Source organism: Somniosus microcephalus, chromosome 4 (genome assembly GCF_052327205.1).
Source record: "Somniosus microcephalus isolate GS21.2 chromosome 4, FLI_Smic_1.0, whole genome shotgun sequence".
Taxonomy (NCBI): Eukaryota; Metazoa; Chordata; class Chondrichthyes; order Squaliformes; family Somniosidae; genus Somniosus; species Somniosus microcephalus.
The window spans coordinates 241,376,022-241,394,301 of NC_140990.1; the positions used below are offsets into that span (position 1 = coordinate 241,376,022).

The following is an 18,280-nucleotide window of genomic DNA, read 5'->3' on the forward strand; positions in this document are numbered from 1 at the left end:
AGACTAGATGCAGGAAGGATGTTTCTGATGGCCGGGGAGTCCAGAACCAGGGGTCGTAGTCTAAGGATAAGGGGTAAGCCATTTAGGACTGAAATGAGGAGGAATTTCTTCACCCAGAGAATGGTGAACCTGTGGAATTCTCTGCCACAGAGGACGGTGGAGGCCAGTTCATTAAATATATTCAAGAAGGAGTTGGATATATTTCTTAAGGCTAAAGGGATCAAGGGATATGGGGAGAAGGCAGGGACAGGGTACTGAATTTGGATGATCAGCCATGATCTCATTGAATGGCGGAGCAGGCTCGAAGGGCCGAATGGCCTACTCCTGCTCCTATCTTCTATGTTTCTATGTTTCAGTTGGTAGCCGTCTCACTTCTGAATCAGATGTTTGTGAGTTCAAGACTTATTTCAAGACTTGCACCACAAAAGGTAGGCTGACACTTCAGTGTAGATTGGAGGGAGTGCTGCATCGTCAGAGAGACTGTCCTTAGGATCAGGTAGCAAATGGAAGCATATCTGCCTATTCTAGTGTTTCAGATGATCATTAAAGCGCCCATTGCACAACCTGTTAAGTGCCTATAATCTTCTTCCCGCTGCTAGGTGTCGGGTCCATGCGCAAATCAGGGACCCGACACCTGGGAAGATTGATTTGAGGCGGGTTGACAGCGGGTTTCCGACCCGCTGTCAGTCTTTGCAATTTTGCCGTATGTCCCGCCTCCAAACCCACCACCTGATCACAGGCAAAATCCCCCCCTAAGTGTCAAACAAATTTATTAAGCAGTAAAGAATAAGTGAACAGTAGTAGTGGCACAACATAACTTTAATCGTTGTTATTAAACTTAACTATCTTCTCACTGAACTATATATTCTTATGTGGTTGTTCTTTTCTCACTATCCATGGCCTGAATAAAACTTTCCAAAAGTTTCAGTCTGACTTCCCAATTTGAACCAGCTAAGCTGAGAAATACTTTCAAGAAAACAAGTAGGACCAAACAAATTTGAATAACTATGTGTCAAATTCAAAACAGAACTGCCAATCAAAGGCAAGTTTGAACAAATGCCACAATATGTTTGTATTTGAATTGAATGGCTTTTTCTTTCTGTCAGACACCAGGTTGCAACAAAATAATTAGGCCTCGATATTAATGAGGAGATGGGAACGGAGCATGGGTGCAGGGGAGATGGTAGTGGGCGAGGGACGCACAGCATCACTAGACGATGAAGCATGGCCTATTTTAAGGGCCAGGCACCATTTAAATAAAACAGCAGTCCACCCGCCTAGTGCAATTTCCCAGCACCTATTTAAAGGGCCAGTGAGGAAATCAAATGGAGGAGGAGGTTTGGAGGAATTAATTTGTACAGGAGAAGATGGAAGTGAGACGTGGCTGGAAGAAGAGGAAAGGCTGCCCTCTGATTCTCAGGTGCGCCTTTGGATATTCTGCTGGGTGCAGTAAGAGCCAGGAAGGAGGTGCTGTTCCCCACTAGTGGAAAGAAGAAACCAGTTGTCACCACAAAGGAGGCCTGGCTGGATGTGGCAGAGGAGGTGAGCAGAGGAATGTAACCCCATGGTCCTGGATTCAGTGCTGTAAGCGGTTCAATGACCTGACTAGGCTAGGAAAGGTGAGCAGACGGCTATATTCACCCCAAATCCTGCAGTGCACCCCCTCTTACTTTGTCTTGTCAGTCCTACTCCATTCACAACACTCCTCATCCCCACATCACTCTTATCAGGACCAATCAAACTGACTTAGTGCACCCCCTGTCACCCTTACTCCCTTGAAATGTCCACCTCCCATTTCCTCTCTCCACCACTGCCAGTGACCTCAATCCTCAGCTCATCTTGTACGACCTCAGTCACCTCCAACCACTGTCATTGCACATCCTGAAATGGCACCATTACCACGATCCTCAAAGGCATGCTACTCACATACCTTATTCATGTGCCTGATTCTCACCTTCACCGTTTGCCCTGAATCCTAGGAACAGAAGTAGGCCATTCAGCCCCTTGAGCCTGTTCCGCCATTCAATTAGATCATGGCTGATCTTAACTCCATCTACCCGCCTTGGTTCTGTAACCCTAAAACCCTTGCCTAACAAAAATCTATCAATCTCAGTTTTGAAATTTTCAATTGACCTAGTCTCAACAGCTTTTTAGGGGGAGAGTTCCAGATTTCCAGTACCCTTTGTGTGAAGAAGTGCAATCTGAAATTGCCCCTGAATGGCCTAGCTCTAATTTTAAGTTTATGTCCTGTTGTTTGGACTCCATCAGATGTACACATTCCTCAGAGCCACTCATAGGTATGTCGTGTCAACCTTGCAGGAGAAGAGAGTGCAGAATACTAGGGAGAGGGCCAGGACTGGTGGAGGGCCATAGGAAATAGTTGAAGTATCCCCGGTGGAGGAATTGGAAATAAATGGCATCTCAAAAACCCTCAGCATTGCGATGGCGAGCCTGGCGGTCCAGCGGAGAATAGTGACAGCATTAATCTTTCAGAACTGCATCTCCCACAAACAACTTCACCTTCAGTGGACCACAGCACATTTACAACTCTGATGGCGTTTCACGTGCAGATCACTTAATATTATCTCTTTCTTCTCTCCTCCAGGACCATCACACAAAGACCAAGAGCCCCTGATGGGAGAGGATGAAGACACCTCAAAGGAAGTAATACCTGCTGATGATGAACCATCACAGGAAACATGCGTTGCAGGCACCAGCACAGAAACCAGCACCTCGGTTGAGCCTCATAGACAGGTAGATTGGACTGCACTTGATTACTCTCACAGCACAAGTGAGCAAGAGCAGAGAATGATGGCAAGGACAGCTGATGAGATTATGTGCCGGAGGGCACCTTCCTTTCCAAGATCTGCTGAACAGGAGAGAGGTGCAGAAACTCTGGTGCCAGCACTGAAAAGGGGAATGCTGGAGGCACATCAGCAACTGTGTGAGGTATTGGCAGGCCTGCCAGACACATTGTCTACAGTGGTGGAGAGGATGGATATAATCCAACTCTAGCATCTGTGGGATGATGTTGCAGGACTTTTCAACTTTGCAATCTAGCATGGAGCGTGTGGCAAGCTCTATGGAAATTGGAGCTGTCCACTCGCATGAGTCAATGCTGACAGTTGTTGTGTCCTGCATGTAGGCTCAGACGGCGGCCCTGCAGACTCTGGGCCCAAATGTCTAAACTGGGTTTGACAAGGTCGTAGACCGACTAAATCGGGGCTTCCAAGGCGTCAAAGATCTCCTCCACTCTTCTCACCTGCAGACGGGTAGGACTGATGTCCCGCTGCCCCAGGGGAGGAAGGATGGCGGAACAGACCATCTGCACGTCTCATTGATTGCCACCCCATCAACCAATACCCAACATGGTGCCTCCACTCCAGCTGGGCCAGACTGCCAATTACAGTAACATTTCTGTACCACAATCAGAAATGAATGATTCTTTATTTCTGTGTATTTTTCTAATTCAACGTTCCGATTCTTCCCTTCAGAACTGTGTGGAAAATCTGGTACTCTGGTACGCCATCATACCGACCGCAAATTCTGCCCCATTACATTTATTGATCACTCTTTGCTTAAAGAAGTGCTTCCAGACAGACATCTGTCCTGTGCTTGCTTTTTACTAGTATGAATGATAGAAGTTTACTAATCAGCTGTAGACTGCGTAATACTTTTGTGAAATTGCTCAGTGGCAAGTTTGCAAAATTCTCCATGACCTTCTCAATTGAATTGTAAAGAAACAGCAGAATTGTTTGGTGCAGTGGGACGGCCCCTAACATAATTTGGAAGCACAAAGTGTGGCAATATGTCACAGAGAATGTGAACACCAAGTTCACTGCTGCAAGGACCTGGCAGAAAATGTGCATGACTCAACAAAAAGAAAGCAGAAAGGCAAGTCAAGGAGATTGCTGCATTTCAGCATGATGAGACATAATTGGAGATGAAGGAAAGTTGTAGTTGTTGAAGATGAATGCAAAAAGGTACTCACACAGAGAAATGTTAGAAAGTGTGTATAATGTAAAGTAGTACAAGTGAAAATAGAAGGTTATGCTAATTAAATTATACAAACCATGATGGCAAAGAGGGTGCATTAAAGGAAAAACCTTAAATTAGTCAAATCACCCCGCCCCAACTCAACTCGCTTGGAGATTGTACAAGGAGCTATGAGGGAGGGATTTAGAGACCTCATAGCTGCTCAGTGTTTTGTGCACACACAGATCGACGGGCATTGTGAAGCAAAGTCTCTAGCAGTGGCCTATGTGGTGTATCACAAGAGGAGCTAATTGGCACCATCATATAGCTCTGTACAAATGACACTTGACACTGTTTCTAAAAGCAATGAGCCCACAGCAATTCAAGGAAAGAGGATCTAGGCACTGATAGATGGATATCAGGGTTACTTGCTGATTCCGATAACAGCCCTTCTATATCTCATGATGATGAAGCTGGCCATCTGGCTATGCAAATATCCAAATGTGTGGTTTACTATTGGTACTTCTTCAATAGTGAATCATGCAGTAGTAGGACGCATAAAAAACCAACACACAGAAGTCCATGGCACAAAATGGGTATAATGCAACAAAACAGTGGACGATTATTCAAAATACCACATGCATTGCAGCACAATTTTGTCACTTTCGCCTTGTTTTGTCTGTATTTCTTTCATTGCGCAGAAAAGAAAGCCTCAGTTGTCCAAAAATAAACTGAAAATATGCTGTTCCTCAAGAAATATACAGGTAAAGCAAATAGAAGTTAAATATATTTCAATTATAAGTAATAGTGGCCAATTGCAGAACTAAGTGGAAGTACTGGGTAATGGGTGCTTAACATGCATGTCTCCCTGTCTGCAGTAACTATTTTGCTGCTACTGATGCTGGTCAATGCTGAAGTTTATGTAACTGGATGCATAGCACTAGAGGGCTTCAATTACCACCTTAGTGGAGAGGCTAACTCCTGACATGTCCCTTGTGGATGCCTGGTACTGGTAGTGCAGTGCAGATAGTAGACTCTTCATCTCGGTCTTCTTTGGTCAGCATACCTCAATTACCTCTGCCCTCCTGAGCTTTAATGAGAGTCATGCACCACTGTTCTGACATCTCCAGGTATCTGATGCCATTGTTTGCCAGCTACAGTAGTGCCTGCTGTGAATCATACACTTTCTGTGCTCCCAGGTCACCCTCTCCTCTTTGCCACTTCACTGCCAGGTGCAATAAATCCACTGGACCCTCTTTATAAGTGCTACTATAATTCAGTGACTATTTTGACCAGATTACCCACTTAAATGGAATTGTTAAAACTTATATTAACTGCAGTGATGAGAAAATACAGTAAATATGTATGAACAATTTTTGAAAAGTTATGATAGGAATTGAATTAAAAAGAAAGTCTCGTTAAAAATTGAATGAAATAAATTCCAAAAAATATTGGCAGTTTTAAGTTTATTCCACTCTATTTGTGTATATAATGGCCGTGACAAAAATGAAGCGTTATTCCAGTTTTAACTTGGTAGTGAGTTATTTGATTTAGTTACGTTGCATAAGGCGTTTAAAAACCATCTGCATTCAGATCATATCCCTCACCTAACTTGATACAAATATTGCAGAAATGTGTTTGAATGTCTTTGAGGTTACAGGTTGGCAGAAAGAGCCAAACTATATTAAACAAAAACTCACTGTGTGATTTCCTCAGTTATGTTGATGTCTGACAGTTATTTTTGAATTTAGGTGACAGGTATTCAAATTCATAAGTATTTAGAAAGTATGGGCATGGACTGTTCAAATCTTTGAGCCAGTTGAAACTTTCAAAGAGATAGGTCAGGTCAGTTAGCTCCCACACTGGATATGATTATAAGAAAAGAACAACTGGGTATATACTGTAAATCTTAAAATAATAGTCGAGCATAGATGTGGCAAAAAATTATTTTCATTTCAAGGAGTTAACATATCTATTATAAATATATGTGCCTTTTTTTATTTACTAATTCACTTGTTCATTGATTGTTCAATAAATTGACTTGATCGTTAAAGTCTGAGAAAAGGTCAGTGAGGTGCTGCTGCTTTCCAAAGATGTGAGTCGAGTCCCATGGGGGTACAGGATAAATCCAGTCCCAAAAACATTTACTTTTTACTTTTCTGTTCATTTCTTGGGTGTGTCACCAAAACTTAACTTCACCTGTCCTGATATTTAAGTGAACTTTGAGGTTGTGAGGAGCTAAGAACTCAGCTCTGAGAGTAATTTAAAGAGAAATGCTGAAGTATCTAGCATAAGGACAGAAAAGACCCAAAACCCTGACCCTGGCTTCTAAGTCTTATGTTCATACATAACATTCTAATGCTAAATATTATAAAGATACAATTCATTTGCAGGACAAATTGAACAATTTAATCTACTTTAATTTGCTTTTGTTAAAATTCTTGTTTATTTCAGATATGTTTAATTCAATTGGGTGGGGGGGTGGTGGGGTTGAAATTCTCCTCTGCGATCCCACCTGAAATTGGGCAGGATTGCAGCAGAGAATGAGGGGAAATTTACCACTTCACTGCCCCGATTGAGATTTGCTTACTCCCACCCATGTTGGGACCACCACTGTTGGCAGCTCTTTACCAGCCTCATGCCGATGTCAGTGTGGGGGGCACGGGTCCCAAATGGATTTTCCTCCCATTTCGCCCTCTTACTGCCACTTCCCAGGACTGCTAAAAGCCCTAAGTTCGTCCATAGGATGGAAACGGCCTCGTAACTGCCTCTTCTCCCTCCAAGCTGGGCCCAGGACTCACCTGATGAAGGCATCAGTCTCAGCAAGGCTTGCTGTGGATGGCCTGCTGCCAATTTTGGGTGGTTTTTGTCTTGTTTTGCACACTTTGTACAAAAATAATAAATTGCATGACAATGAAGTATTACAGTTTAAACTCTTTTATGAAGCATCAGGTCTGTGATCTCAATCATACAGCACAGTGGGGACAAGATGGAGTCAGGACCCCTAGTCTGGGTCTTCAAGAACAATAGCAGTCCTTACAGATGCCTGCAGGCCAATGACAACTCAGCATATAATCACATGTGAATATAATAGGTATTCCTTACAGATGCCTGCGGGCCAATGATAATTCAATATGCAAATGTTACAGCTTTTGTCCTTTTAAGGTCCCTCCCTGTCACTTCTGGTACTGCAACGGTGTCCCTGCTGCAGCACAATTAAGATTTTCTGCCCTTCCACTGCAGTCTCAATTTTAGCAGCAGGATTCCCACTGGGAGCCTTGTGTGCATATAGAATGAACCCCCAACCCAGGAAAATGGGTCAGGGTTGGGTTGGATCCAAATGGCAGGTGGAAGTGCTGCCCCAAGAGGATAATTTCTCCCCCCAATGTGTCCCTGTATTTGCCATTTATACAGATTTCACTTTTCATATTCAGTGAATTGAAGTATCAATCCTTTAAAAAAAGTGATTTAATTGATTAAATCATTATTTATTTGTCCTGATATGCATCAGCTACATAGTGTATGTTTGTCACTGACAGTGCATGAAGATCTCTCCCAACATTAGTCCAGTGTGTAGTCTTATTACCATATACTGGCATTTTGAATGTCATCCTATTAGAGGATTAATGCAACTCAACAACCTTTTCTTGCTGCTGCCTTTGTTTGATGAAGGTATGTAGAAAAATAATTTGACAGTTTGAGTGATTGTCATGGACAATAAGAGAAGGTGATAAATTTCAATCAACGCACGCTGCTTTGTGCATGCACCAAATACGGTTTTGCATAATAAATTGAACAAAATGCCTGAACAGATACAAGTTATCAAAACTCTATGGGCTAGATTTTCAGTATAGACAGTTTTGGGGCGCTAACCTTAGCGCCCGCCCCAAAGTAGCGCCCCGTTGCCGGAAATTCAGTGGCTTCGCCCTAAGAGGTTGGTGGAGCGCTAAAAGAGGCATTCCACTACTATCTTTAGGCGCTAAGCCGGCGGTGCAGAGCGCAACACCCGAGCTCGGGCGCAGCGCACGGCAGACACTCTGGTGCCAGTGAGCTCTTAAAGGGGAAGGGTGCATGTGTTTTTTTCAAAGGCAGAGTCTGGGGGGAAAAGATGAGGAGGAGGATGAGGATGAGGATGAGGAGGAGGAGGAGGAGGAGGAGGAGGAGGTGGTGGTGGTGGTGGTGATGGTGGTGGTGGTGGCCGGAAACATAAATACACCATTCACAACAACACACTGGATCCTTCCACACAACACATGCAGACTGCCTTTTATAGTGCAGGAGGAGTGCCCTTTAATTTGCGCTCCCCAGGGTGTGTTGCGTTCCATTTTACAAACGCTCTGGACGCCAGCCGCACAATGGGGCGGTCCGACTGAAGTTTGGATTCGGGGCGGCCAAAGGGCGTTGCACGAGGATGTGACGTCATTTTCTGCGTGCGCATCCGGGCGGCCGCTAAACTTTGCGCCGGCGCTAACGGGCAACTTAATTTGGGGCGGGGCGCAAACTGCGCTGCGCCCGGGCGCTACACGCATAGCGCCCGAAAATCACTTCTCTTAAGGCGCTAACTGCTAGCGCAAGCAACTGAAAATCTAGCCCTATATTTTTATGCCAGCACACTCAGAAAAGCAAATGGCAATGGGGTAAGAGCTTGATGCCAGTTTGATACTTTCCTTGGAGTTGAGGAACTGGTTAATCTGCTGCTGCAATTTGAAATGATCACTTGAGAGATGATTTGCTATTTGATCGTCTTCAGCCAAATCAAATGGAATTGATACTCTGACATATTATTACACATTTTGGAAGAGAAATTGCCTACGCCCAAGTGCTAGATGTTGTTGAAATATTTATCAAGTTGTTCCAGAAAAAGTTTAAAGGTAAGTTTGAAGAAGAATTTAATCACAACATTAAACCTTCATGTAGCTGTGCTGCATCTGATCACTTTAAGAGCATAAGAAAATGTGGAACATGGAAAGACCATCTAGCCCATCATGCCTACTTCTTCCATAGACCTTGTTTAATTTTTCTTTTACAAACTCTACCTCACTTAGTTGATCATCTAACAAAAAGTTCTACAAAATTCCTCGCTGAATCCAATCAAAAAAAGCCTCCTACACCTCAATTATATAAACATGGGCATTACATAAATGGCCCATTAGGAGGTTGGCTTTTGTTAGGGTTCTAACTTGGTCTCTTCGTGATTACAGTTGCTATCAACTCTTACCAAAGGACAAACTTGTTGGCACCATGTGCCAAAGGAATGGTTTCATGAATGACGGTTCTGCAACCAAGCAACTTGGTATCTGCATTGGGGACAGTCTTTTGTAACTATTATAACAACTTAAATAAAATTGAGCTTTTGAAATCTTTCATGTCTAGCGGCATGACTGTGGAGGAAACCATACTGGGAGGTTGCTCATAAGAAATGATACTAAATAGCTGGACAGAAGAAAAAAGAAAAAACAGAAATTCTTTCAACAGAGAGAAACCATGGTAGCAGCAAATAGAACAACATTTCCTTCCAGTGTTGTAAAGTTTATTTTCTTTTAGGATACCGAAGTACATAGACAATATTTTCTACAAAGTATTATTTTTATGTCACTATTGCTTGAACAGAATTATATATTTTAGAGCAGTCAGTTGACAAATGAAAATGAACTTCAAACATAAAATAAGAGCAGTCAGGAACTTGTGTAATGTTGAGAACCGTTAACCAAGTAAAATATTACCTTCAAATAACAGAAAAGGCTAAACAGAACTATAAGAAGCAAATAGATTAAGCCAACATAAATAATACTTGTGTGACATATTCCACCATTTCCCATCATTAGATGTGACTGCTTTAAATTTATCAAATAAACTATATGCTGCAGAAAGTAAATCACCATTTCAGGTTGCTTTTATGTACAGATTTGCAGAAAATAGATTTGACTATAAATGTGCCATTTCTCAAGGTCTCAGGGTGTCTACAGGCATGTAGATCACGACTTTCCAGTAAGTTAGAGCCAGGTTCCTCCCTCTCTGAATCTGAAGACATTCTGAACAAATATCTGGAACTGTCTGATCAATCCAAGGTACAGTAATATCTATTTACAGATCTTCATTTTGTAAAGCTGCATGTGTGTGCTGGGAGAGGTCTATTGCTTTTTCTACTTATAATAACTATATATATATTGGTGTTTTAATGTAAAATAATAACTGTACTGCACAATGTCAAACTAGATTCTAATGGTAGGAAGCCCAACACAGTACTGTTATAGGTTACATTGCTGATCCATCACAGTCACAACTGTGAAAGTATAATCCCCACTTAAGGATGGTATTAATTTACTATTTAGCAAATGTGTAATGCCTATTCATGTGTTTTTTTAGAAATATTATTGAGGAAGTTTATTGTGCTGGAAAGCATAGCTTTGCTAGGCCAGATCACTTTCCTTGGTGTTCAGGAGGACTCTAATTCAGTAATCTGTGCAGTATCTGAGAACTTTCTTTTCCCTGTTTTAAAACACATTCTTGCCAGGTTGCTTCAGTAAGGCCAGTGTTGGAGATGCTACAGTCATTTGAATGGGGGTGGGGAATAATTCACAGTGGCCTGGGGGCTAATCTGGATCTACAGAGCCCAAGAAAACTTGCTCCAAATAAAGTATACATCATGCCCACTTGGTAGTCATTTTTCATGGGGTCGGGCAGTTCCGGATTAGATCCGAAGTCGGTCTTTAGTTGTGACCCCCATTAAAATGAATGGAGCCACTTTGCCATGAAGGATACTCCTCGTTACCACTATTGTCACCAAAGCAGCTGTGAGGCCTGGAATAGTGATCTCTACTGCTCTCCTTGAAATGTGACCTTTTTTTAATCTTGGGAAATATTTTTATAATTTTGTTTTAGATAACAACTGGAAGGGAACACTTTGAACAAAAGCTACGCCTCCAGCTATTTTTCCTTTTTTAATAGGCAGTAGATTTTTTTTTACAAAACAGCATTGCAAATTAAATGCTTTCTTTGGCTATGTTTCATTGACAGTACACCAGAATTTTTTTTTAAATTGCATAAAAACATTTTTGGTTAAAAAATGAATTAGGAGCCCGTAGCAACTTTATATTCAGGAATAAATATGTAACTATGCAACTAAAAGGTGATCCTTTGTTAGGTTGTATCTAAGGTAGCGCATAATATGGTAAAGAAATACAATGAAAAAAGAAAGACTGCCACCAAAATGAAAGCAAAATACTGTGGATGCTGGAAATCTGCAAATAAAACAGAAAATGCTGAAAATACTCAGCAGGTCAGGCAGCATCTGTGGGGAAAGAAACAGAGTTAACGTTTCAGGTCGCTGAAAGTTTAGCAGAGTCGAATAATTGGAGGCGTGAGGAAGCTTCAAGTGTGTGTAGGCTTTAAAACATTGTTGTTTTTCTGTTTGTCAATGTAACACATCTTACTGCAGTGATATTGTATTTGTTCCAGGAGGTAGAAAATGAATTAAAACACATTACAGACATCATCAAACAGGCAGAAATGTTTGAAGTCCCAGAAGTCAAGACATTTTCTGATAAGTTTATTATACTGAATGTAGAATGGAAAGCATTGTGTCGGAAGCTGAATGCACGGGTCGAACACTTACAATCCTACACAACCTTTCTGAAACAAGCTGAAGAGGTGATTTAAAAAAATTTATCTCACTGAAAAATGTCAAGTTTTTTTAGAAATATTATTGTTGTGCAGAGTTCAAAATGCATTTGTTGATTATGATTTTAAATTAACAAATGCTTTCTAGTTCTGAGATTTGCAAAGCTTTAATCTTATATTGCTCTACAATTTTCCAAATTATTAAAAACATTCACATTAATGCACACATCTATGGGGATGTACTCACATAGAATCATAGAATCGTATAATCTAATTTATAACAACAAAAGATCATTTTATTGATCAAATTGACAAAAGTTCATCAGGGAATAGATTGTTTGAGCTAAAGTTCATGGATTGGGAGATAGTTAACTTATTTTGGAGAACTTCTTAAAATGGACTTCTGTTTTTGGCAGAGCCATGTTTTTCTACAAGACTATAGGCAACTTTTAGGACATAGGAATTATGTTGAATAAATGAAGTGGAGACAGATTATTACATTTATCATAGTTGGCTTGTAACTGACACCCACAGTGCAGAAAAAACCATATGGTCAGTTGAGTACTTATTTTTGCACATTTGTTTGAATACTCAGTTAATCAAGTTACTAACACTGCATGTTTTGCCATGTATTCAGTGAACAGAGTACTGTTAACAAGGGTATTTTCTTTGGTTTGTATCATTGCCTCATTATCCACTATTCAAATGAGTCTTAATATTTTTAAGAACAGTTTCATATTTGTTTTCAAAGTTTTGCATGTGTGACAAAGCTTGGACAAAATCAGTTGTCATCATCGATATCTATTTTTTCATAACTTTCCACAATGCTTTTCTCGAATAATTGAAATGTCATATTTTTATTATGAGTAAAACCCTCTTTTTCCCAATGTGCTTTAATTACCCAATAGAATGTTTCCATTTCTCTCACGATCCACTGAGCGAGACTACCAATTTAGTGCTAACTTGTACCACATATGATGCATTTTGTGATGTTAACTTGCACTCAATAGACTACCTCTAATAATGAACACAAAATATGCTGTGTAACCATTAGATTAATGACAGATCTGGAAAAATATGATCTCCTGAGATTTAGTGCACACATATTTCATGAGAAGCTGTAAAGAGGAGCATAGGCTGGTGCACAGTCTTCCTGGTCATATATTTATTGACACTAAGGACGCGAATTTAATAGAGGAGGCGGTTTGGAGTCGGGTTGCCTGGTGCACGGGTTCCGGTCCCGCTGCCGGTTTCAGCCACTCCCTGTAATGATCAGTAACATGTCATTCTAGAATGGTACACTAGGTGGAGCTGTATGTTTAGTAGTGGGCTACCCACAAGACAGTAGTCAAGATGGATGCCTGTACACTAGTCCACATGGCTGAATAAATGACTAGCTCAAGCTCGCTGTTCATAATGAAAACGTCTATTTATTTATGAACATAACATGGTACCAGGATTGGTAATATCTGCTGAATATTGTGAAACACAACATGGAAAATTTGAAGCCACCGGAGGGTTTGAAACTCACGGGGAATGTCGACTGCAATTGGCGGACTTTCAAACAACAATTCGAACTCTACACTACTGCCATCGGATTCAGTACGAAGCCAGACGCAAGGAAAATAGCGTTGCTGCTCACGGTTGCAGGCCCGCAGGTGATAGAGGTATTTAATACGTTTGTATTTGATCAAGAGGAGGACAGAAAAAAAATGGACGATGTGCTAAAGAAGATTGATACACATTGTTCTCCCAAAAAGAACGAGACCTATGAGAGGTACATGTTCCGTTCATGGACACAGCAGTGAAATGAGACTTTTGATAGCTTTGTGACCGATCTGAAACTGAAAGCACAGACATGTAATTTCTCTGAACTGAAATCATCCATGATTCGTGACCAGATTCTGTTTGGTATTCATGATAAAAAGGTCAGGGAATGTTTGTTGAGAGAAACCGAACTAACATTGGAGGTTGCTGTGAAAATATACCATGTCAGTGAGCTAGCTCAGCAGCATGCAAGGACTTTCAGTGAAATTAATAGTGGTGCAACTGTCAGTGCTGTGTCCTACAAGGGGAAGAAACATGGGCAGAACAGAAATGCAAAGCAATCGGAGGATGGAATTTTTAATTGTAAACACTGTGGTTACCAGCACCAGTCAAGACAATCCCTGCATTTGGGACAATGTGCACAAAATGTAATGGAAAGAATCACTTTGCCAAACAATGCTTTTCAAAAGTAAAAACAAAGAAAGGGCAACAAGTCAATGTGATTGAGGACACTGATTTAAGTGAGACATTTTTTGTTGGAATGGTGTCATGTGACAATATAGAAAAGGATACAGAAAATGTGCAGCCCTCAGGAATGGACAATGCTGAACATAAAGTTAATGCAGTAAAAGAGGACAAATGGATAATGCCACTGCAGGTAAATGGAGCATTAGTTACATTGAAACTAGACACTGGGGCAAAAGCAAACTTAATCAGTATGAGTGACATTAAAAATATGAAAGAAAAGCCCAAAACACAGAAAAAGTTAGTACTACTGAAGAAATATAATGGACAGAAAATAGATAGCTTAGGTGTATGCACACTCAAAGTGACAGTCAAAGACAAAGTGCATCATCTCATGTTTTCTGTTGTGGCTGAAGGACTTGATTCACTACTAGGTGACAAAGCTTGTGAGGGCTGAGAACTGGTCAAGAGAGTCGACCGTATAAACTGTGCCATAAGCAGACCAGATGAATCAGTGGATTCTGTAGTGAGTAATTTCCAGGATGTGTTCAAAGGATTTGGAGTTCTACCATTCACTTACAAGATCCAGCTAAAGGAGGATGCTCAGCCAGTGATACATGCTCCACGAAGAGTTCCAGCACCCCTGCGTGACCGGCTCAAAAAAGAACTGGACAGAATGACCACACTAGGAGTCATCAGGAAAGTCGAAGAGCCAACAGACTGGGTTAACTCCATGGTATGTGTAAAGAAAAAGAACAATGATCTAAGTGTATGCATGGATCCAAAGGACTTAAATGCAAACATAAAACGTGAACACTACCAGATTCCCAAGCGAGAAGAAATCACCAGTGAAATGTCAGGTGCCAGATACTTCACAAAGCTCGATGCCTCACAAGGATTTTGACAACTAAAACTGGATGAAGAGAGCACCAAATACTATACCTTCAACACACCATTTGGCAGGTATTGTTTCCTCAGAATGCCTTTCGGGATAATATCTGCATCTGAAATCTTTCATAGAGCGATGGAACACATAATTGAAGGTCTGGAAGGAATTCGGGTCTATGTTGATGACATCATCATCTGGGGCTCCACACTGAAAGAACACAGTGAGAGACTGACTAAAGTGCTACAGAGCATACGCCAGAATGGACAGAAGCTCAACAAAGCCAAGTGTCAGTTTGGCATCCAGGAAGTCACTTTCCTAGGAGATAATCTATCTGGTAAAGGAATAGAGCCAGATATGGAAAAAGTAAACGCCATACTCAACATGCCTCGACCCACTGACAAAAAAGGAGTGCTACGCATCATGGGGATGATAAACTTCATTGGAAAGTTCATTCCTAACTTGTCAGCCAAGACAGCCTGTCGGCGAGACCTGCTACATAAAACAAATGAGTTTGCATGGACAGAAAGACATGAACAAGAGTGGATGAACCTCAAAACAGTGCTGACAACCACACCTGTACTCACCTTCTTTGACCCAACAAAGAGAATCAAAGTGTCAACGGATGCATCAAAAGATGGCCTAGGTGCGGTCTTGCTACAAGCAGAGGGTGAAGATTGGAAGCCTGTTGCCTATGCCTCCAGGTCTATGACTGATACTGAGTGTCGATACGCCCAGATTGAAAAGGAATGTGTAGGCTTGGTAGTTGGACTAGAAAAGTTCCATGGCTACATATATGGACTTCCCACCTTCACAGTTGAGACAGACCACTGCCCACTGGTTGTCAGCATAAAAAAAAATCTGAATAAGATATCTCCAAGGATTCAATGACTCATGATGAAGCTGCAAAGATATGACTTTGAACTGATCTACACACCAGGCAAACACATAATGTTAGCAGATGCACTATCCCGAGCACCCACAATGAGTGAGCTCTACTGAGGAAGACGTGGATGTTCATGTGAGTATGGTCACTGCTGCGCTGTCCATGTCAGACACAAAATCAAAGCAAATAGCAGAAGAAACAGTAAAAGATACAGTGTTACAAACAGTAATAGAGAACATTCATCATGGTTGGCCAAAAGGTTCCTGTCCAAAGTACTATCACATCAGGTCAGAGTTAAGTGTCGCAAGTGGACTATTACTAAAACAGAACAGAATAGTCATTCCACAGGCTCTACGTCGAGACATGCTCAAAAGGATTCATGAGGGACAGCTCGGAATTGAAAAATGCAAAAGGAGAGCAAGAGACACTGTTTATTGGCCTGGCATAAATAAGGACATTGAGAACATGATAGGCATATGTGAGACATGTCAGAAACACCAAAACAAACAAGCAAAGGAACCAATGATAGTAGCTGACTTACCAACAGCACCATGGCAAAAGGTTGGTATGGACCTCTTCATTTGAATGGTAAAGACTATCTAATAGTGATTGACTACTATTCTAACTATCCTGAGATGGCGCTGCTCTCAAGCACATCAGCAAGCAGTGTCATAATGCATGTTAAATCCATCTTCGCCAGACATGGAATTCCCAGGATTGCCGTTAGCGACAATGGTCCGTGCTTCAACTGTAAGGAGTGGCAACAGTTTGCACCACATTATGACTTTCAACACATCACATCCAGTCCTCTGTATGCTCAGTCGAATGGTAAGGCAGAGAAAGGTGTTCAAGTTCTCAAACAGCTACTGAAGAAAGCAACAGAGAGCAAGTCTGATCCTTATCTCGCCCTGCTGAGCTACCGAGCCTCCCCTTTAGACTGTGGTTCTTCACCTGCTGAACTCCTAATGGGTCGCAAGTTGTGCACCACGCTACCCTGCTGTGCAAAAGAAAAGCAGAAAAAGGAACTGAGACAGAGACTTCAACTGTTAAAGCTGAAACAGAAATCACACTATGACAAGTATAGGAATAGGAGGATAGAGCAGATGAATGCGTGGCTAAAGAGTTGGTGCAGGAGGGAGGGCTTCAGTTTCCTGGATCACTGGGCCTGCTTCTGGGGAAGGTGGGACTTGTACAAGTCGGACGGGTTGCACCTGAACCAGAGTGGGACAAATATCCTTGCGGGGAGGTTTGCTAGCACTGTTCGGGGGGGTTTAAACTAAAATGGCAGGGGGTTGGGAACCTGAGCAGGGAGACAGAGGAAAGGAAAACAGGGATAAAAGCAAAATATAGGAAGGAGAAAAACAAAATTGGCAGTCAGAGAAATCAACTGTTTAAATCAAACGTTGCCACAGTAAATAATAATTCTAATAGGTCTAAGAGCATTAAAAAAACAAGCCTGAAGGCTTTGTGTCTTAATGCGAGGAGCATTTGTAATAAGGTGGATGAATTGGCTGCGCAAATAGAGGTAAACGATTATGATTTGATTTGATTTGATTTGATTTGATTTGATGATTTGGTTGGGATTACGGAAACGTGGCTCAAGGATGGCGAAGACTGGGAACTCAACATCCAGGGGTATTTGATATTCAGGAAAGATAGGCAAAAAGGAAAGGGAGGTGGGGTAGCATTACTGGTTAAAGAAGGGATTAATACAATTGTAATGAAGGATATTAGCTCTGATGATGTTGAATCTGTATGGGTAGAATTGAGAAATACTAAGGGGAAGAAAACGTTAGTGAGAGTGGTATATAGACCTCCAAACAGTAAGGCGGAGGTTGTGGATGGCATTGAAAGGGAAATTAAAGAAGCGTGCAATAAGGGCACAGCAGTCATCATGGGTGACTTTAATCTACATATAGATTGGGCCAACCAAATTAGTAACAATACTGTGGAGGAGGAATTCCTGGAGTGTTTAGGGGATGGTTTCCTGGACCAATATGTCGAGGAACCAATCAGAGATCAGGCCATCTTAGACTGGGTACTATGTAACGAGAAAGGATTAATTAGCAATCTTGTTGTACGAGGCCCCTTGGGTCGGAGCGATCATAATATGATCGAATTCTTCATTAAGATGGAGAATGAAGTAGTTGACTCAGAGACAAGGGTCCTCAATTTAAATAAAGGAAACTACGATGGTCTGAGGAGCGAGTTGGGTAGGATTGATTGGGGAATGGCACTCAAAGGGCTGACGGTGGATAGGCAATGGCAAACATTCAAAGACCGAATGGATGAGCTACAGAAATTGTTCATCCCAGTTTGGCATAAAAATAAAACAAAAAAGGTGACTCAACCGTGGCTAACAAGGGAAATTAGGGATAGCATAAGATCCAAGGAGAGGACATATAAATTGGCTGGAAAAAACAATAATCCTGAGGATTGGGAGCAGTTTAGGAGTCAACAAAGGAGGACAAAGGGATTAATTAAGAAAGGGAAAATAGAATATGAGAGTAAGCTTTCAGAGAACATAAAATCTGACTGTAAAAGCTTTTATAGATATGTGAAGAGAAAAAGATTGGTGAAGTCAAGTGTGGGTCCCTTACAGTCAGAATCAGGGGAATTTATAATGGGAAACAAGGAAATGGCAGACCAACTAAATACATACTTTGGTTCTGTCTTCACAA

The 18,280-nt window shown here is 41.5% G+C and overlaps 1 protein-coding gene across 2 annotated transcripts in view; it reads left to right on the forward strand.

Moving 5' to 3' along the window:
• ccdc141 (coiled-coil domain containing 141) overlaps positions 1-18,280 on the forward strand; it is a 285,891-nt gene that overhangs the window by 157,431 nt on the left and 110,180 nt on the right. For both annotated transcript variants that reach the window (XM_085986005.1, XM_085986004.1), the window contains 2 exons: positions 9,924-10,043; positions 11,434-11,625. In XM_085986005.1, coding sequence (XP_085842131.1) covers positions 9,924-10,043; positions 11,434-11,625 — 312 coding nt within the window. The remainder of the gene's footprint in view (positions 1-9,923; positions 10,044-11,433; positions 11,626-18,280) is intronic.